Raw genomic sequence first — 21,472 nt, 5'->3', positions numbered from 1 at the left:
GGGGCGCATGAATGTTTCAATAAAGTATTGGGGCCGATTTCACCCTGTGAGTGCAGCGAGTTATTAAAGAGAGAGAAAAAGTCCTGTCGCTTTAAGTGTTATGGCACCCTGGGATTTGTAGGTGTTTGGAGTTTTGGTTTTACCTTTGGTTTGTAGCGCAATCAGAACACAAGAAAACTCAAAATTCCATAATGCATCACTTTTCGCGTAACTACAGTCGGGGGCCGTGCATTAGAGTGTGGCTTTAATCACGGAGGTGCGAAAGTGTATGAGGACTCGCGAGTGAAAGGTAATTCTCTGGGTTTAATTTTTTTTAAAAAAAAGTTCCATTTTGCACTCGTTCAAAATCGCAATTGCAATTTTTGTCTGTGCTCACACAATACTTGTGCTTCTTGTTGCGCATTTCCAATCGACGCGACACAGTTGCAATTCTGTTTGAGAGTTTGGCTGCGTCTAAAACCGCATACTAGCGTTCTAAATAATATGTCAAAACAGTACACCACCATTATTAATATGACCAGTAGTATGTAGTACTGTAGTATGTGAAAAGTACCCAGATCATATACAGCTTCCGATTAGAAAACGAAGTATGGGAGCACTGGACACTTTTCAATCCCATAAGGCCATATGGATAAAAAGGGGGCGTGCCTGATGTGGTCATTTTCTGTCGGAGAAATTGGCGAACAACTGTTTTGAAGTGTAGCAAAAAATATACATATAGGTTAGCTATTTTAAGAATGATTTATATGTGTGTAAATAAATAGTAAGACATTTTTAATTTACAGCGGTCTTTTGTTTACAGGAATTCGTTATTAAACCACAAAGGGAAAGTTCAACACGGAGCGATTACATAATTAGTGTGTCCAAATGTCTGTGTTCTGTTAATCTACAATCTAACAGTACATACTTCCACAGTATATACTTCAGTGTAACTTTAGTGTGTAGTATGTAGAATGCAGTTTTGGACGCAGCCATACTCTTTCCTCACTGACATAAAATCAGGCATCCTAGATGATCATCAGCACTATCAATCTCCATGCTCATCAAACATGGCCCCCAGCAGGGGGAGAGTCTGCATAAATTCTTATGGGAATTGGAAATTGAATTCTCCTGACTTAATGAAAATGCATTTTTAGGCGAACTGCACAATCTAGATTTTCTTACATCGAGGAGGGGTGACGCAACCAGATTGAGAGATATTCAAAGACAAACATTGCACGTTTTACCGTGTTACACTATTAATTGAATGACTTGTTCTTGGGAGCTGCTTATACCCTTAAAGGTAATATTCCGCTACTTGACTAACTTAAGTTTACTCTACGTTTTATCTGTATTCTTGTTGTCAGATAATTAAACCTTTCAGCTGCTTTCAGCTGCCCTGTTTTCCCAATAACATGTACTTTTTTGGTTATTCTTGTTGTTTCAATTGGACTTCTCCAACAATTCACTACAAAGTTGAAGCTGGAGTCTGTGTCCTTATGTGCCATTTAATATTTACTTTATGTATGTTAAGTAGTGATTTTTTTAGTTTTTTGAATGACAAGTAGTATATTCACAGCATGTCTGGCTTAGAAATGCTTAAATCACCCTCTGAAATGTCACAAGAAACAAGCATTTAAAGCGTGTTTAAAAAACAACTCTTCCCAAGGGGGCCATGCCCCCGGACCCCCCTAGCAACCATGACTCCACCCCCCCAAAAATATAAAATATTGTGTCCCCACCAATGTTCAAACCAAACCTACGCCCTTGAATATACATATAGACACATATGCATACATACAAATGATTTTCACTACTTCCACAAAGTCACACAACAGACATTTTTAAATTAAAAACATCTTTCTATGTAAAGATTTATTCAGATACCTTTTCTTAAATGCACTTACTAGTTTGGGATGTAAACTTGTTTCAGGCGGCTTTCGGCTTCTGCTGCCTTTAGACGTTTCTGAACGGATTAAAAAATGTTATTTATAGACATAAGTCAGTTTTGGTACAGTTTTCTGAATATATTGTAGCTTTCAGAATTGCGCTGTCAGGTCTTTCATTTTTTGTCTGTTTTCTTACACTTTCATTCCTATGTTCAGTACAGACAGAAAAGCCGTCATTCTTAAAACAAGAGATGTTTGTTATTCCTAAATCAAGCTTACAATACAGTTTGGAAATGCTGGTCTTTATGAATTTTCAGACATTTCAACTGAGAGTTACTTGAGAGGGATGTCCACAGTAGCTCTATGGATTTCCACAGTTGTTATCAGCCAAAGTTAACGTATTTAAAAGCACACCAAAGACTGATCCTCAAATTGGAAGCTGTAGGCATTCAGGGTAATGTAAGTATATGGATTATGAACTGGCTGATGTATAGGAAACAGAGGGTGTCGATTAGAGGAGTTGCTTCTAACTGGAGTGAGGTTGTTAGTGGAGTTCCACAGGGATCAGTACTAGGGCCTTTTCTTTTTCTAATCTATATTAATGATCTGGACTCCAGAATAGTTAGCAAACTCGCCAAATTTGCAGATTATTCTAAAATAGGTGGCTCAGCAGATACAATCTAGGCAGCACAGGCTATTCAAAGGGACTTAGATAATATTCAGTTGTGGGCCGACACCTGGCAAATGAAATTCAATGTGGACAACATGCAGGTAACAAAAATGTCCACTATAATTACACTATGGGAGGAATAGAACTAGATGAAGTAACGCATGAGAAAGACCTAGGAGTCAATGTGGACTCCTCACTTTCTCCAGCCAAACAATGTGGGGAAGCAATAAAAAGGCAAACAGGATGTTAGGGTATATTGTCAAAAGTGTAGAATTTAAAACAAGGGAAGTAATGTTAAGACTGTACAATGCGCTAGTTAGACCTCATCTGGATACTGTGTACAGTTCTGGGCTCCACACTTCAAGAAAGATATCGCTGCTATAGAGGCAGTTCAGAGGAGAGCAACCAGACTTATTCCAGGTCTGAAGGGAATGTCCTACTGGGAGATTGAGGGAACTGAACCTTTTCACCCTGGAACAGAGGAGACTATGTGGGGACTTGATCCAAGTCTTCAAAATCATGAAAGGCATCGACCACATCAAACCAGAGGAGCTTTTCCAGATCAGCAGGGACACACGCACCCGGGGACACAAATGGAAATTGGGCTTCAAGACATTCAAGACGGAAAACAGGAGACACTTCTTCACACAGAGGCATCAAAATCTGAACAAACTCCCCACCGATGTGGTTGAAGCTGAAAATTTGGGAACATTTAAAATCAGACTGGATAGGATCCTTGGATCACTTAGTTACTAATGGACACCAAACGAGCACAATGGGGCGAATGGTTTCCTCTCGTTTGTAAACTTTCTTATGTTTCTTATGTCTCATACTGTAGCATTCGGGGACTGTTATGTGGAGGGACTGAGGTATGTTGTGTGTCTGTCACTTCTGTATGTTGGGAGGTTGAGCAGTTCGTTTGGGGATCTGATAATTAAGGAGAATTATTGTAGTTTCCGGAGGTTAAAGGTTAACCCTGTGCGGGAACGGGGGGGGGGATGTGATTGGGGGAGCAAGGAGATATATAGGGTTATCTCCTATATCCACAGTTTCTGCCAGGAGAAGTAGTGAGAAATAGTTTAGATTGAGACAGTTTTTTGTGCTCTATAGAAAGCTGCTTTGAAATAAACCTGTTTGCCAGAACCCTGTCTCTCTCTTATTATTAGTTGTTTTGGTCAATGGAGAATATTCTTTCAAGGTCGTTCTCAATAATAAAGGCATATATCACAGATACTGTATAACCATGTGACTCACTGTAATCATATAAGGTAGACCGTGTAGATTATATACACAGATTTAACAATTTTTGGATACAAGAAAGAATGCTTACCTGCTGCACGTATCTATCTGTGGTTTTCCACATGTAGTAATATTCAATAATACTGGTAAGGGATTTCCAGGGAAGCTGCAAAGGACATGGATAAACCAATTAATGTATATTTGTGCTGAGGTGGCAGTTGACAACAACATAGGAGCTATGGTGACTGTATATACAGTGAGGGAAAAAAGTATTTGATCCCCTGCTGATTTTGTACATTCGCCCACTGACAAAGAAATGATCAGTCTATAATTGTAATGGTAGGTGTATTTTAATAGTGAGAGACAGAATAACAACAAACAAATCCAGAAAAACGCATTTCAAAAAAGTTATAAATTGATTTGCATGTTAATGAGGGAAATAAGTATTTGATCCCCTATCAATAAGCAAGATTTCTGGCTCCCAGGTGTCTTTTATACAGGTAACGAGCTGAGATTAGGAGCACTCTCTTAAAGGGAGTGCTCCTAATCTCAGCTTGTTACCTGTATAAAAGACACCTGTCCACAGAAGCAATCAATCAATCAGATTCCAAACTCTCCACCATGGCCAAGACCAAAGAGCTGTCCAAGGATGTCAGGGACAAGATTGTAGACCTACACAAGGCTGGAATGGGCTACAAGACCATCGCCAAGCAGCTTGGTGAGAAGGTGACAACAGTTGGTGCGATTATTCGCAAATGGAAGAAACACAAAATAACTGTCAGTCTCCCTCGGTCTGGGGCTCCATGCAAGATCTCACCTCGTGGAGTTTCAATGATCATGAGAACGGTGAGGAATCAGCCCAGAACTACACGGGAGGATCTTGTTAATGATCTCAAGGCAGCTGGGACCATAGTCACCAAGAAAACAATTGGTAACACACTACGCCATGAAGGACTGAAATCCTGCAGCGCCCGCAAGGTCCCCCTGCTCAAGAAAGCACATGTACAGGCCCGTCTGAAGTTTGCCAACATCTGAATGATTCAGAGGAGAACTGGGTGAAAGTGTTGTGGTCAGATGAGACCAAAATCGAGCTCTTTGGCATCAACTCAACTCGCCATGTTTGGAGGAGGAGGAATGACCGTCAAACATGGAGGTGGAAACATTATGCTTTGGGGGTGTTTTTCTGCTAAGGGGATAGGACAACTGCACCGCATCAAAGGGACGATGGACGGGGCCATGTACCGTCAAATCTTGGGTGAGAACCTCCTTCCCTCAGCCATGGCATTGAAAATGGGTCGTGCATGAGTATTCCAGCATGACAATGACCCAAAACACACAGCCAAGGCAACAAAGGAGTGGCTCAAGAAGAAGCACATTAAGGTCCTGGAGTGGCCTAGCCAGTCTCCAGACCTTAATCCCATAGAGAATCTGTGAAGGGAGCTGAAGGTTCGAGTTGCCAAACGTCAGCCTCGAAACCTTAATGACTTGGAGAGGATCTGCAAAGAGGAGTGGGACAAAATCCCTCCTGGGATGTGTGCAAACCTGGTGGCCAACTACAAGAAACGTCTGACCTCTGTGATTGCCAACAAGGGTTTTGCCACCAAGTACTAAGTCGAAGGAGTCAGATACTTATTTCCCTCATTAACATGCAAATCAATTTATAACTTTTTTGAAATGCATCTTTCTGGATCTTGTTGTTGTTATTCTGTCTCTTCACTGTTAAAATACACCTCCCATTAAAATTATAGACTGATAATTTCTTTGTCAGTGGGCAAACGTACAAAATCAGCAGGGGATCAAATACTTTTTTCCCTCACTGTACATTGTAGTCAAATGTATTCCCACCCTTCATTTGAATCAATGTTCATTTGATAATATACTTGGTTTCATACATATTGTTCATGAAAGTATACTTATTTATCAATTCTATCTTTTCAGGGTTTACCAAGCACACATGGAATAGTGCACAAAATAAGCATCCACACAGGAAAACCAGTAAAATTATCCAAATATTTAAATTGTGGGCACTGGCAGACAAGATATTTGCTGAATTAGCTTACGCCAGATAATTGCAGTTTTACTTTCATGTATACAGTTATGATTCTGTATTCCATGTAAACCAGAGATGCACATTGTATATAAAGTCTGGTAGCTCTCCATGAGAGGATCAGGTTGTCTTGGGAACCATATCAATTGGATTCAATGGCCACTTTCAACTGTCCTCTTTTCTCTGCAATCAGGCAGATGTCCATGAAGCGCTTAAACAATGCAGCCATCACTCAAGATTCAATGTAAAAAATGGATGGAGATTTCTAACCACCAAAATTACTCTGATACAGTAGAGTTACATCCCTGTACAGTGAAAAGTGAGATCAAGATTTCTGCTGTGGGTTTCTTTGCAGGACTTCTGGCGTCCTACAGAAAAGTCTCCCCAAGGTAATCGATTGTCACCTGGTAGATCTTCCACCAAGATCCTTCTTCCCCATGTATATACAATCATATGTTTTAACTTACTCTGCATTCTGCTACTATTTGGGTAGACCTTTTGTTGCTTTATAACACTTTGCTTTATATTAATAAAACCAATCAAGGTGTTTCTGACCACAATCCCATCTACATCAGGCGTAGGAATGGGAGGATCTACCAATGCTACAGGAATATTGATGTGATGGTTCATCTGAGGGGAGGGAGAGGAAAGGGGGAAAATCTGCCCGGAATGTGTCAGCGGTGATGGTACGGTACGGTACAGTACAGTGCAGTGCAGAACGTACAAAGTCCTGCCGGATGTCGGCGAAATCCTTGCCGTATTTCTCCAGCGCCTCTTCGAAGAGGTTGGCCTCCGAGGCAGACCACTCCTCCATCTCGTCTCGACACAGAACGGGTCCCCCCTGTGGTACCAGACTCGTGATGGCCCGGGACATGTCATAGCCAGTTCTGTGTAATGTATCCATAGCATGAAACTACGAAGAGAGAAGACAGCCAATGAGTTCAGCAATAGGCATTCTCATACCCTAGGAGCCCATTAAAACTCACCTCTACTGAACACAACTGATGGATCCTGACACCTGGACCTGGCATAGGGCTGTAGATATTCAATGAAGATACATTTATATACCAGACATATACCAGTTAAGCCAACAATCCAACTTTAGATACAACTGAATAATCAACATTCATACAGTGGTCATTCACTACACAAAAGAAGCTGCAAGCCCCACTGCTCATGGTCCCTGAAGGTGAGGTCAATCCCTCCCTTCCTCTAGCTCAATACATTCCCTCAGTCCTGTTTTCTCAGTAGTGGATGGAAAAAATAACCATTAGCTTTTGCCCTCAGAGTTCCTGGCAGTCTCCTAACTGAAGCCCATTAGGAAACTGGAGGCAGAGCTCTATAGAGAAAATGTCAAGCTGAATTCTAACAGCCCTTATAAGTGACAATCAAACGGAAGACAAGACTGTTGAAACTTGAGACAGCACCAGATCAATTCAGCTGTCTTTGAGACCAACGCTGGCTTGAGGATTGCTGGGTCAGAATGAACTTGATTATAATAGCCTGGGCTAGATGGTCTGTACTTGATTGGTAGTAATCTTACCAGAGTAATATCTCGAGAGGCTGCGGCCGCACTCATGTGCAAGCTAGGCTGGCGGATAGAGCTACTGCAGTCTAGGGCTCGGGCAAACGTTCCCACAGAGCTGAGACACACAGAGACAGAGAGAGAGAGTGTGAGAGAGAGAGAAAGAGAGGATGGAAGCTTCCAGTTAGCTCAGAGTGGTCTGTCATACATTGTATGACCAGCCGCCGAGTTATTAAAATTACAGTAAAACCTCTGCATGTGCTTAAAGATAAAGAGATTTTTGTTGTAATTCCTGAAGATGCTTGAAGACTTTTCAAAACCCTCAGCACAGATGTGATTTTTTCGGACTGGCTAATCCCTAAATCACCTTGCCGGTTCACTTTTTTCAAATGTTCCTGCATGAGGGATTGAAAAGTTTTGCTTTAAGCTCCACCAATGGTTGTTTTATGAACTACCTAGAGCATGGCTAAAGATAAACCCAATGTATTACTCACAATACAGTCTAGTAATTTTGCAGGGGAAAGTTGGGGAATAACGATTCTACAAGTAAGGGTGCCTGCTGTAGACTACTGCCGCAACATACACTTAGTTGGATAGAAATGGTCATGCTCATCTGGTTTTATTACGGTTTTATACAAATCTGGCTTGTGGATAGCCTCTTTCAGAATAAAACGAAAATGAAGACCGGTTTGAAAATAACTTCTGCCCTTTTACAACTCAAGGTCTTACCGTGCAATAACAAGAAACTGGTCGATCTGTTTATCTGTGAGAGGACTTTCTGTCTCCCAGATCTTTGTTTCCAGTTCAGCCTGGTCTCTGCCATCCTCCTCTCCTGAAACCAGCAAGAGGCGGCCATGTTTAAAATCACTCTTTGTTACATACAGCTGCAGTTGCAAATCTTCATTCCCTTCCTTCGAAAAATACAGTTATTCAGGGATTAATTTACATGTCAATGATGTGTTTTTGGAGTTGGTTGAACACCGATTCAGCCAAGAGAGTGCTATTAAGATTCCAGTTGACTGAACCGAATTAAGACGTAAAGAGTCTTTTGTAAACTTTGTACTACCACTACTGCCATTGAAATCAAGGAATTAGCAGTTCAGAGTTGGTGGTGAGGGGTCAGACTTAAACATTGTTGTACCATTTTGCTGAATAATAATAATAATAATAATAATAATAATAATAATAATAATAATAATAATAATAAAAAAGTCAAAATCACAGCAACAGGTCTCAAAGTGTACAAATGCCTATGAGATGAGGAAAAAAATGTATATTTGTTGTGTTCCATAATCCCTAAATTCAGAGATACAGAGCCATGAGTAAGAGATGTAATTTCTGTCTGCCTTTTCTAAACACAAAGACATCAGCCACCAGCAGTACTGAAGCACTGACTGAACTCTGAACACATGCACATAACACATATGTGCATATCAGCACTTGAAATATTCAGGGAAGGACACCCTTGTCACTCAATCGAAACAAAAACGGTAGAGTGATCAGTGAGTGCCCTGCAGTGAAAATCCCAGGAGACAATTATGACCAGATGGTTTGTTCGCCTTCCACAGACTGTCTACCTACACTCAAGCAGTGACAAACATCAAGCAAACAAACCAACTTCACGGAAAACACATTGGCTCTGGGCTTTATGGAGGCGGTAGACTGCTTGTTAATTCCAGGCAGGGTCAAGTGAATGAAAGTCCCTTTTTTAAGATTTGTTTGCCATACAAAATGCACCATTATGTTCTACAGCAGTAGAAAAAAAGACAGGCTGAGAAATCAAATTCACAGTTAGGTAGAGAACCGATAAGTGAACCGAGTTATTGAGAATACATCTTTTATTTTTTTGCTTTTGTGATATGGTGACTGACAACTGAAAACATCAAGATGAAAATCACATCAGGATTTATCACACACATAATATACACAGAATGGGGATGAAGGAAGGAACTGCCTATCATTGCATTACCACTACACCATCGCAATATGGTTTAGACTGCTCTTTTAATATTGGTACTTCCCGGCCTGACGCCCGAAAATCTCTTCTGTCCATAACAGCACCACTACAAGTGGGTGTTTCCCACTTTTGCACCAAAGGTGTCCACACTGAGAGGGGTTTGAGCGATTTGTCAGGATTAGAGGGAGTAACAGTACACAATGATCCTTGCTGCAGATGCATTAATAGAGTTCCATGTGTTCTGCCTCGGCCTACCTTCATTCAGGAGATCAGTGATATCGGCCTGAAATCTGGGCCCGACTCGAATTTCTCCCTTGTCTGCCAAAAGAGTCTTTTGTTGAGGGTCGTACACCAGGCAGTAGAAGAAACAATCCTGGAACAGGGGTGAAACACAGTAATAATAGGAGACAAAGAAATCTAACATCAAACAGCCCGTCACAGCCCAATAAGATCACTTTGTCATTGTGTTTTTGTTTGGCTTTGAACTTCATTAATTGTAACCTAGTCTTATTTTTGTCTATTTTAGTAATTTCAACTTGTAAATGTTGTACATAATATTTGATAAAGGCATCAGCATTACTATATGATGATTATTATTAGTAGTAGTAATTATTATTAGTAGTAATAATAATAAGTAGATATTTGTAAGTGTTCATTGTAAAGAACATCAGGACACTCAATTAAAAGACTAAAATCAAAGAAACCTTATTCTTCCTTCAGAGTAGTAAAATAATCAAACAATAATCATTCAAGAAATCATCCAGAAACATCTGCTGAGATGTAAAATGTAAGATCATTTGCCTTTTGTTTTCATTCTCATTGTAGGTTTTTGTGTGTGTGTGTGGTGGTGGGGAGCAGCTTTTCAATCTCAGACCTCTACGACCAAAAACTTGCACGCTCTGCCTGGGAAATGACACAGAAACTCCCCCGAACACAGTAGCTACTGAGAGGAGTGAGAAACCCAAAAAGCGAAACAACCCCCCACCAAAAAAACTGTCAGACAAGGAATGCCATCTAGGGGGGTCCCCATAGTTTCCAGCTCACTGGAAATAACAGCGCTGGCTCACGCAACAGGTAGATTTGTGAGAGCTGCACAGCGAGCATTCAACGACATAGGCTGGGTATTGTCACGGGAGAAAGGGCTGCCTTCTGGATAAGTGGAATACCTATTGTGACTGGGCTGTCTTTTTCATTTACAGAGCACTGAGGCTGAACAGAGACCCCCAGAGACGCTTTTCACTCTTTCTTTCATGGTCATTCCCATTCGGAGGCCGTATTGTTTTATATTTTAGAGCCGTTTCAATTTTATTCAATACAGTAGCACCTTTCCAGAAGGCTGGGAGGCCATCATTTTGTTTGCCAAATGTGCAGAAATTGTCCTGCATTCCTGCAGCCCACAGTTAAAACGTTTAGCGAAACCAATATGACTACAAAAGAAAGAAAGGAAATTTGTGTTGTTCTAAACACGGTACGCCTGAGTTTGAGGTAAGACAACATATGTTAAATGTCTACGGATCATGTTCAAAGATCTCTCCCATCACTGGAAAATGTTTTTGGAATAAACAAACACAAATGTACCTATAGAAGTCTATAATTTGCACCCTGAACAATGTACTTTAGCATATACAATTTAATTGTGTGTAAATTACAGGTGTAAACTTAGTTTGAAATGTTTACTGAATACAGTGTATTATTTTATAGCAATTTATTTCAAGGACATGTTTAAATACACCCAACAGCTTCGAAATTTGGTTCTGTAGAAACTGGCATATAAGTGAAATTATTTTGTGATGGATTTATTATATGGAAAATACAATGATAGATTTATATAAAAAAGGTACTATATCTCTGCAAACATATAAAACCCTAATTGTTTATCCCTTTGTAACTTAGTTATCTTAGTAGTGGCAGCAGTATGATACTACCTGCAGTATAAAACTTAATTATGCAGTTGCTTGCGGTTTATCCACACTTGAGGGAGCATAAGTAAAAAAAAAAAAAAAATGCGAATCGCACCTTAGATTAAAAAGTGCTGGTGTTAAGATCACAAAGTTCAAATCATAGACGGTGATATGGCAAGAATAAAGATACAAATAAATAACACTTGTAATGGAGTGTAGTGTGTGTACTAATTATCAACAACAAGTGTTAATACTTGTTAATGAAAATCTAAAAAGTGTGGTATTCTTAGAGAACCATCCAGGGATTTCAGCTTGCAGATAGAATTTAACACATTATATGGAACTCGGACACTTTGTGAATCTGTCTCCTACCTCTTTTTCCAGGTATGAAAACAGTGCTTCTGTCTCGTTCAAAAGGGTGACACAGCATTTTCCCCTAAAGAGGAAAAAGCCATGGAAACCATCATGGGGTGTAAGAGATTAAATATGATATGTTTTTTTTTCTTTGCACCAGACCAGCAAATATTCCTTAATGCATGTTTTATTTAGAGTTTTTAAAATGTGCATATACCATTATTTTAGAACATATGCTACTGTGAATGCTACATTCTACCTTAAAGCTTCCACAGCATGGAAGCATAAAATGTCACTGATATTCTCCTTTCCCAAGGACATACATAAAAAAAAAGAAAAAAAAGCAAATGTCCTCCAAGGAGACATTACCTAATATATAACTTGCATGAATGCATTCCTGTAAACATAAGGCAATGTTGATACATATCCCAACCAATCATTTTCATAATGTGGACACCAGCTTCAATGTAAGACCAGTGTTTGAATTGAGACAATGAAAATAAATTAATTAATTAATAATTAAATAAACACAAATATATACATATAATCCTATTTTGAGTTTTGTTTCACTTGGGATCTGACTTTAATCTTTAAAATCTGTATTACTGCTCTAGAAATCTGTCCCCCCCCCATCCCCACCTACTCTTCCCCTCTTTAGTATGCATTGCCAAAATATGATCTGTCATTTCCAAACTATGATTAAAACATGTTTATCAAGCATGTCTTGAGCAGGCGTGATGAGAAAATGAACATCATCTATCACACATTGACTGTGGACAGTGGTTCTATGATATGTGTGTCTGTAGCACTAGCACTGCTAATAAGTATCCAATAAATTAATTACCATTGTTTTTTTAAAAGCATAAAATTGAAGACCTAACCTGTTTTCTATTGTTAGAACACGAACAAATCTAAACCTAGAGTAACAAATCTGCAGCAAAACAAATCCAATCTAGCCAACAGGACTAGTTCTGGAGATTCTTGTGCTGTCCATTTTCTCTACATTAATCATAATTTCCCTGTCCCCTAAAATTGTTTCTCCCCTTTATACACTTACTGTAAGTAAAATAGGGGGATCATTTTGTGAAAAATATATCCTTGTCACAGTCAACATCAGTGACAAAGAACAGCTGGGATGTTCATGGTCAGATAAGCAGCCATAACCAGCTGTGATTTATCCTTTGACATAAAAGATGAAGAGGGGGAGTATCTTAAGAGCTCTAAATAATAAAGCAATGGCGTGAATTTATTCAAAGCTGAGTGCTTGTTATTTTCTCCATTTGTTTTAAACTTCGGGGAAAGTTTAAAAGCCTGATTCCTACAGAAAGCATTCCATGAAGACCATCAAAGTAACTTGGGAGTTCGACTTCCTGTAGAGCAATGGCTGACAATAAGATATGATGCTTGACCTTATGTGAGTTGCAGGTAGGGACTCCAGTTGTCTGGACAGGAAGAGCTCTCTGTGCTTTAGCTGGTGCCTCTGTTTCTCACTCAGTTGCTGCAAGTTCTCCCCTTCCATCTCCTCCTCCAGTTCCTCTGCAAGGCAAAGACAAACTCTGGGTCAACTAGAGGAGGATCCCAGTGGGGCTCATGGTGCTAAAGGGGAGCAATTCTGGAAAATAAATCAACTGTATTTCACTAACCAACACCAACAACAGGCACATTCAGATCTTTGAAAGCCATGGGGGTTCTGTATTTAAAATCTTAATGGTACACAGAGTGGTATTGTACTTTTAGAAATTCGTTTCATGTGACCTTACACTCGGGAGGCAGACCAACCCATTTCATCCCTGACTCTACAGACAGAGAGAGTTGTTCAAGCGGGATGTATTCTGTTAGTATCAGTATTAAAAATGCTCCTGAAATGATACTAGGCTCGGGGTGAAAACTTTATTTCTTTCCCCTTAGAAGTACAACTGTATGGGATCTACAGAGACAAAAGGGGATGTCATTTACAAGGACTTCAATAACATTTTGAAAAAATATAACCTAAAAAAAAGAATATGTACCAACTGAGGCACCCTACTGAGCAGTCTAATATGGCTGCCTCCAGGTCTATAGTAACCTTCTGTTGTTGTTGCTAAGTGAAGCAGGAAATAAGAGTTGATTACATGGCTGGCAGGAGTCACATGACTGAGAATTCTGTCATCAAAGCTTGGCAGCACGCCAATACCGAGGCAGAGGGAGAGAGGGAGAGAGAGAAAGTGAGAGGGTGGAGAAAAGAGGGAACGAGGAGAGGGAAGGGGGGTGGGTGGGATGAGTGCATGTGGAGAAAAGAGCTCCCTTGTGCCAAGTAGTGAAGTAATGGACTACCCTTTCATTGACACAGAACACAAGTACTATACTCCATGTCTACAGCCCTACAGCACACTGTTTCACGAAGCAGAACATTATTATTTTTTTTTCACAGGGATGCAGATTGCTGCACAATTCTCTCACCATATCGATCACCCGCTGGAAGACACTAATGTGTCCTGTCTACACCAATTCCGTAACTGATCAGAAACTCCTATCAAACAGTCACTGAGGCATTGTTAAACACTTACACTAGGGGCAGATTTAACAAGTTACAAGTGAGCATTTCTGGTGTTTATGGAAAAGAGGGGGGGAAATTAACTTTGAAGTACTGAATGTAAAACCTATTTTGTATATGTAACACAGATTCCCATTTTTTGGAGATTGACAAGTTAAAAAAAAAAAGCACTAGAAAAATCGTACAACCAGCCTGAGAGAACATTTAAAAATGATCAGAAATGATAAGGGAGTGGGGGGGTGAGGCAAAGTCAGTGAGTGAGCAGAAAAACTCACTGTTTGTGTACAGTACTGTACAAGGCAAAGACTGACACAGTGCCCTGACCTTTTGCTCTGGCTAGTGCCCAACATTTTGGGTGGCTCCAGGGTATCAGTTATACCCACTATTGACCTTCCTATGCCCTGGTAGGGTTTGTCACTGGGTACCACCAGACACCTCACTACAAAGCACTTTTCTTGGTGCAGTGCCAGATATTTACATTCTTACCCACTGTAAATGGAAGCTGTGTTTGTTTCTAAACTATGTCAGATTTAACAGGACTAACATCTGATATTAAAACAATAAAGCATAAGTTACAGTCTAGTTTTCCTGATGGCCCTCACACCCCACTCACCATCTCAGCCAAGTGTTCTTTGGCATGAGCTGGAGGGCATTTGAAAATTTCATTCGATGTGCTGTGCGTTATAATTACTGATTGCAGATGGTTTCTGGTTTTCACACACACAAACACACACACACACACACACATACACACACCTCTCTCACTCTGATTCAGTCCCATTCCCATGTTGCTTATGCACAAAACAGCCAAATACACAGAAATTAACTAAATGGATCCTAGTGAAGAATTTTGTATTTGCAGCTGGGGAAATGGAAGTGTCCCTATACTGAAAAAGAGAGAAAGAAAAAAGGTAACACCACTTTATTTCTGAGAGTACATCCTAGATTCCAGTGATCTAATTCACAAACGAGTGCATTCAATGCTTCCCATTTCACATCAGGGAGAGGGACAGGTACATTCCAAACTTTTTGTCACTGTTAAACATCCCCTAAACACCAAAACGAGATACAAACATTTTTATCCCCACGTCAGATTAAGTCTTCTTTTCATGTTCCTTAACCAACGGCCAACAAATTCCAGAAAATGTCATACAGTAAGCATATCCACATTAATAAAATCGCAGAGACCAAACACCAAACAGATGTTTCTTCACTCAAAAATTCCCAATCTGGTACTCTCATTGCCAACAGGGGATTTTACACTTTTATGCTTTTTGGAGATCCAGGGAACTAAAGGAAATTCCAAAGTCTCTGTTGAAAAATGCAAGTTGGTTCTATTTCTGTCTTCAGGCAATTTGTTATGAAACATGGATTTTACTTATAAAAGTGTTAATGGTGAAATTGGATTTATTTGAGTGGACTAAAGAAACTGCATGCTAACAAGAATACAACATTTTATGAAGGGACTCATTTAAACTCATTGGGAAAAATGTTCTATGCTAGACAACACATAATGATAATTGCCCTGTGTAATTGTGTTCATGTTAATGAAGATTATGCCCTTTGAAATGGTACTCTGTTGTCCACGTGCACATTTGATGTGCTGCTTGTAAATTAAAAATGCAGGATGCTTGGCTTAATTTAAAAGACATATTTTGCTGTTATGTAGCAAATGCCTCTCATTAACCCTTTACACTCTGGCCTATTTTATTTCTCCCCATTTATTTATTAGTGTGTAGCTCTTGATAGTTTGTGAGGTATGTATTTATCTTATATCAAATTAAATAAAAATGCGTGGTCTTTCATATTATAAACGGTTAATCGACTGAATGAGTAATAAACAAAAAAGTGAATATATGCAAATTAGTCCTGTACACTGTGAGACATGGCCGATTGCGCAACGCTGTAGCTCGGGTGACACGCTAAGACATCATTTGAAAGATCACGATCTCTAGTTCCTTACAAACCGCGTCTGTATATTTTGTAATTTTGATTAAAATATCATTTATTTCTCGGATAGCTGATGATACGAAAATAATATGTCGTAGTGTAAGGGGTTAAACCAATTTCCTCTTAACTTGTGTCTCGGTCATAGGCGAATGAATGGGGTGCTGACACACAGCTGGTGCTCAACGCAGTGATCAAGATCGCAATATATACGATTTTTATAAATACATTGCTAATCCTGACACCTGACACTGGCGTGATTGGTTAAAACGGCAGGGAAATTTCGGCCACAATAATAGTGTATCGTGATTTGTTGAGGGAAGACAATACGTAGCGTATCCAGTTTAACAACAGCCAATCAGCGCCCTGGTTACTGGTGTGCCAGAGCAAGAGCAAAGCTAACGCTCACATGTAATTGCCTGCAAAATGCAAAATGGACAGCAGCAAAACTCAGCGTTTTTAAACAGTTCTACTAAAAAGACAAAAAGCACTACTAATTGTGAAAAGAGCATCAAAAACATCGACAAAACCAAAATAACATTGCAGAAGCAAGTGCTGAGCCTTTAGCAGAGAGCAGTAGCATAGTTATAGGTAAGACGTTTTTTCTTCAATGTTGCCGCCCTGCAGAATGTTTTTTAATGTGCTGCTGATTTTTACACTTTGCTATGTGAAGATGCGGTAAGATAAAGGCTCAAGTAGGCTTCTCGCAGACAGGTTTGTGTAGTAGTAGAGTAATCTTATTTCCCATCATTATGTGACCATGATTCGTGTGTGTGTGTGTGGTTGGTCTATGTGTGTGATACGACTGTCTATTCAAAATGTCCTCCCTGCAAAATACATATGCAAACAAACAAATTCATAAAGCAACTAATAATTAAAAATGACAATGACATCATGATTTTACCCCCTGATTAAAACATATTGCGGCACCTATGTTCTCGATGAGAACCACATAGAAAAGTTGGAGGGAAACACAACAAAAATAAATCTCCAATTATAACAAAGAATGAAAAAACAAGTTAAATTGTGACTGTATGTTAGGTTTTAATGAACTTGTTGCAATATTATATGATGCAAATAAATTATAAAGTAAAGTCTAAGTATGAAGTCTGGAGCAGTGGACTTCCCAGTTTTTCTTTTTTTGCTCAAATAATAAAGATTTTGAAAAGTCTTATATCAAAACCCAGTATCTACCAATGAATTTGCCATTTGTTGAGATTTGTTTTTATTTAATTAATAATTATTTTATTTCCACTGCTTTAACAATAGCTGAACCATACATTAAAAGATAGGTATCCCATTAGTACATTCTGAACTCTGCAAATTAAAAGTGACACCAGTAATGATAAATATGCAGCAAGGGCATCTGAAACAGTTCTGAAAACTAACACCATCCCAAATTTCAAAGACATCTCTACAGGTTTGGCAAATCACTTCTACAATAACAGCACTTGGCAAACTATGAGCACCAGCATGAGTTTGTGAAGCCGCCCACCATATGGGGGAGTCTGCCAACTCCAGTCCTTTCTGGAAATGATTTTCTTGAAGACATCAGCAAATATGATCAACATCAGGCTTTTAATGCAGCAACTGCTGTTCTGTAAAAGTGAATCTTGGAACGTACATTGTCTTATCAATTTTCCCCACTAATGCATAATTACTTGACTGATCCCTCTGCTGCAGGAAGAGTTATATAATTCAGGGTCACTTCTGTGAATGAATTACTGGAGAGATCAAATCATGCAATGGATTATAATGGAAAGGAAGAATCAAAGTTACCCCATCCCTGATCTATAATTGGTGACTGTCAAAGCCTTGAGGTTTCAGACTTAGTTCCTACAGGACAGCAATGAACCAGGTTCCACAAGTTACCTAATGAGTCTGATTAGCCGATGAAGAGGATGAATGTCATACTTCATTGTATTCATTTTATTGATTTTACAGGGACATTGCACTATGTTACATGCATCCGAAAATGCCCTGTACTCACACTGAGCCCCGCCATAAGAGAAATGGGAGACTCACTTGCATGCTTGTCCGCAAGCGCGATAAGATTACTGGGAATGTCCCTCCTTCTGTAGAAGCACACCACTTTCGCCTCCACATTTCCATTGGCAGTCTAGGGACAGAGAACAGGAAAGATCAGGAAACCAGGTAATATAAGTTAGGGTGCAAAAACAATAAAAATAAGAATTTAAAAAGTATATAGTTTGTCCCTTGTTTCAATTTCGCTCTAAGTATAAACCAATGATTTAGCAAGCCTTTTCTTCCAGATGTTCCTTCATTAGTCATTTTCAATACCAATCTGGAGGAAAAGCTTAAATTAAAAAGTTAGCAGCTTCCAACGGGTAATAGAGCACATAAATCATAACTAACATGCAACAGATGAGGACTGAATTTGTATCAAGTGCTAATTAGTACTTATGCATTTCCCTTCAGCTGCGCCTAATGTTTACAAGGACATCAATATAAGTTCGGCCAAATAATTAAGAAAATAATAAATAACAGGTGGTAATATCTATGTTAGATCTCTCCTTTGCAGCATATTTAACCGATAACCCTGGATCTTCAAGCAAAAGCATGAATTTAGTCAGAAGCGGTTTCTTTTTTTTTTTTTGCGAAGATCATCCAGTGGTCAGAGTTAATCAGCTAAATTAACCCCCCCCCAATGCGATGTGGGTAGAAAACAATGTGATTATATTACCTGTCACTATTTCCTGTGAATGGACTAAACTTGGCATAGAGGTCTGTGGTAAGGTAAGATAGTACTGGCCGTATTGGCACCATCATGCATTCCCCCCCACCCCATAATACAAATTAAATAAAATGCACTAATGTCTCTCTGTGTGCAATAAATCTTTCAGTTTAATAATATTTATCGACTAATGGTGACCAGGCCTTAATATGGAGAGCCACAATTCAGAAAGCTGTAAAGGTCACCTTCACTTTCTCAAGACATGGAACAAAATGCAAGTTTATGATCATTATAACAACTAGCTGTAATTTGTTCAATTAAATCAGGTATGGACCATCTGTGAGTCTCGGAGGCTGCAGGGTGTTCAGGTTCTCATCCCAAATGATAGCCGAGTTAATTAACCAATTACACGACGTGCTTAACTGCTCCAAATGAAGCTTGCTCAGTCTTTTGGGATTGCAGGTTGTAATGGTCTATAAAAGTTTTATTTTTGGATTAAGGGTATTTCTGCTTGGCCAGTCAATGTCTGTGTTTGATTTTTTTTTTTTGCAGCCTGAAGTGATTGTTTTTCCTTCGTCAATACAGTGTTGTGAACTGAGCAGGGTTAAAAAAAAAAGAAAAAAGATGCCCGTATTTCAATCCGTTAGTCTTCGTCTCGACTGTCGGCAAAGTCAGACTACCTCCATTATAATCCATTATCGTTGTATGCAAAACATTCTTAATTACCATGTCTGCATAATATGAAATAGTCATCTTAGCATCACCCATGGAGAGCTGACAAACTAAATCTTAGCCTACGCAAGAGTTCTATAGATAAAAATACAATGTAAAAAATAAACGGTCGCCTAGCTACAGCCACAAGTACGTAGACTACAGTATTCCATTCACCGTCCATTCTCATTCAGACAATCTTATGTACAAATGAAGGCAAGGATATATATATGATGTTAGAGAGAGGGAGAGGGAGGGTACCTTATTGAGTTCTTCTATTCTTCTCACTGAATATGGATTGCTTGAAGAGTTCTCAAAGTAAACGTAGTCTGCAAAAAGAAAATATAAATGAAATGAAGCAGTTCATTGTAAATCTTTATTCACCTTATTAAGACTGACAATCGCATACACATACACACACACACACATATACACACACATCAAGTATGTAAGTGTACACTCAGTTAGCTAGATAATACATTCACGTAACCATTACAATATATAAATTGCTTGTGAAAGCTCCCAGGAGTGTTTTAGGTGGTGCAAACAACTATTTTCTCTGTTTAGCAAAGAAAATGGTAAATGCCAAAAGCGCAAGTAAAGTCCGTCACTGGCAAAAAAACATAATGAAATAGAAATATATGTTCAAATTATCATTCTCAATTGAATCAAAATGAAGACATGAAAACAAAATCACTGAAAAACCAACCCTCCCTACTGTTCTCAAAACGGACTGACATCAAATACACTTCAAGCAAAGACTTTCTTCAAAGCAGAAACATCATATAATTGTCTGATATGAGACTGCTTCGATAACGGCAGCAGATGTCAAATAAATAAATAATCTCTCCTTCAGCTCTCCTTGGAGAAAGTCAGACTTATATATTTACACATCTATAGTGAGAGGTCTATAAATACGCAGCTTCGTTTACTTTGTTTAATTTTTCTTCCAGGTACTTTGAATCCAGAATCTTATTGGAATGTAGTTGTAGGAAGAATGTAGGAATGTTCATTTCCTTCACAGATGCAGTGCTAAGGAGTATTTGGGTTGGAATACCACTTGCTGCAGCATTCTTCTCTTTGGTTTAAAGATCAAACCAAAACTTAGGTACACAGTTGGCGCATGTATGTCCACATTCAGAAAGCATTTCAAAAGATGCCATGCTTCACTGCAGCGCTAAAGCAGTTTTGAGTACTTTGACCAACTGTCTCAGTGGCATCACTTTCTTATCAGAAGAGGGGGTGACATTCATTGCAAGTCCAACAGTGGGGTTTGGGGACTTCAAGGAGGGAGTGGGGTGACAATTTCGTATATACCAGCTATAAACGACTGTGTCTTTCATAAAGTGCGGTCTGATTCTATGAACTCTCTCCAGTTCTTTTTTAGTCAGTAAACATTGAAGTGCATTTGCTCATGGGAGACTGAAGGCTTTCACCTTGCTCGATATTGATATCTGGGGAAAGTACAGTATCCCGCCAGCTCACCATTAAACACTGCACAAAATGCTCTACATTTTTAAAAAAGGAGGCAAAGGTCCATTAAACTGGAAAGTAGCCAGTATGCTTTGTACACAACACTTGGTACTCCCTGCAAACATCACAAACTGCTTATTCTTTACATAATTGAACCAGGACGCACTATGCTCTTGGAAATGCAGGATTTCAGTGTCTAAACAATCTATCGATCCATTTTTCATTTCATTTTGCTAGGCCCTCTTAAATAGCTTAACTAAAAGCTGATTGAGCAGGCAAATGCAGGTAGACACTTGATTGAAAAAACTTAAGAAACTCAGTCATTGCATAACAATCAATATTGTATATCAATAGCATAGCTATGAAGAATGATTTTGATGTTTTTCTAAACTCACAATGTTCAAATATTCATACTGCAGCAATCAGTACTTTTTGAATCCTCCTTTAGCTTTGATGACATTGAGGAGGCTCTTCCTGTAGACCCATGGGTTATTCAGTATTCAGCACATTGGGTGTCTTGCACAAGTTGATCACTTTTTTAAGTTTATCACA

The 21,472-nt window shown here is 39.2% G+C and overlaps 1 protein-coding gene and 1 long non-coding RNA gene across 3 annotated transcripts in view; one reads left to right on the top strand and one right to left on the bottom strand.

Annotated features, from left to right (window-relative positions):
- Positions 1-21,472, bottom strand: part of LOC136749544 (metastasis-associated protein MTA1) — a 41,933-nt gene that overhangs the window by 8,026 nt on the left and 12,435 nt on the right. For both annotated transcript variants that reach the window (XM_066703952.1, XM_066703951.1), the window contains exons 2-11: positions 19,709-19,776; positions 18,067-18,160; positions 12,971-13,097; positions 11,580-11,643; positions 9,562-9,679; positions 8,079-8,181; positions 7,368-7,467; positions 6,549-6,737; positions 3,869-3,943; positions 1,887-1,945 (exon numbers count right to left, since the gene is read on the bottom strand). In XM_066703952.1, the coding sequence (XP_066560049.1) occupies positions 1,887-1,945; positions 3,869-3,943; positions 6,549-6,737; positions 7,368-7,467; positions 8,079-8,181; positions 9,562-9,679; positions 11,580-11,643; positions 12,971-13,097; positions 18,067-18,160; positions 19,709-19,776 (997 nt within the window). The remainder of the gene's footprint in view (positions 1-1,886; positions 1,946-3,868; positions 3,944-6,548; positions 6,738-7,367; positions 7,468-8,078; positions 8,182-9,561; positions 9,680-11,579; positions 11,644-12,970; positions 13,098-18,066; positions 18,161-19,708; positions 19,777-21,472) is intronic.
- Positions 224-12,108, top strand: LOC136749546 (uncharacterized). The gene is made up of 3 exons (XR_010816763.1): positions 224-289; positions 10,506-10,791; positions 11,592-12,108. It is a non-coding gene; the product is annotated as an uncharacterized LOC136749546 (long non-coding RNA).

The sequence above is a fragment of the Amia ocellicauda genome, chromosome 5 (genome assembly GCF_036373705.1).
Source record: "Amia ocellicauda isolate fAmiCal2 chromosome 5, fAmiCal2.hap1, whole genome shotgun sequence".
Lineage (NCBI taxonomy): Eukaryota > Metazoa > Chordata > Actinopteri > Amiiformes > Amiidae > Amia > Amia ocellicauda.
The sequence above is the reverse complement of the archived record's forward strand: the minus strand, read 5'-3'. Positions and strand labels throughout refer to the sequence as shown.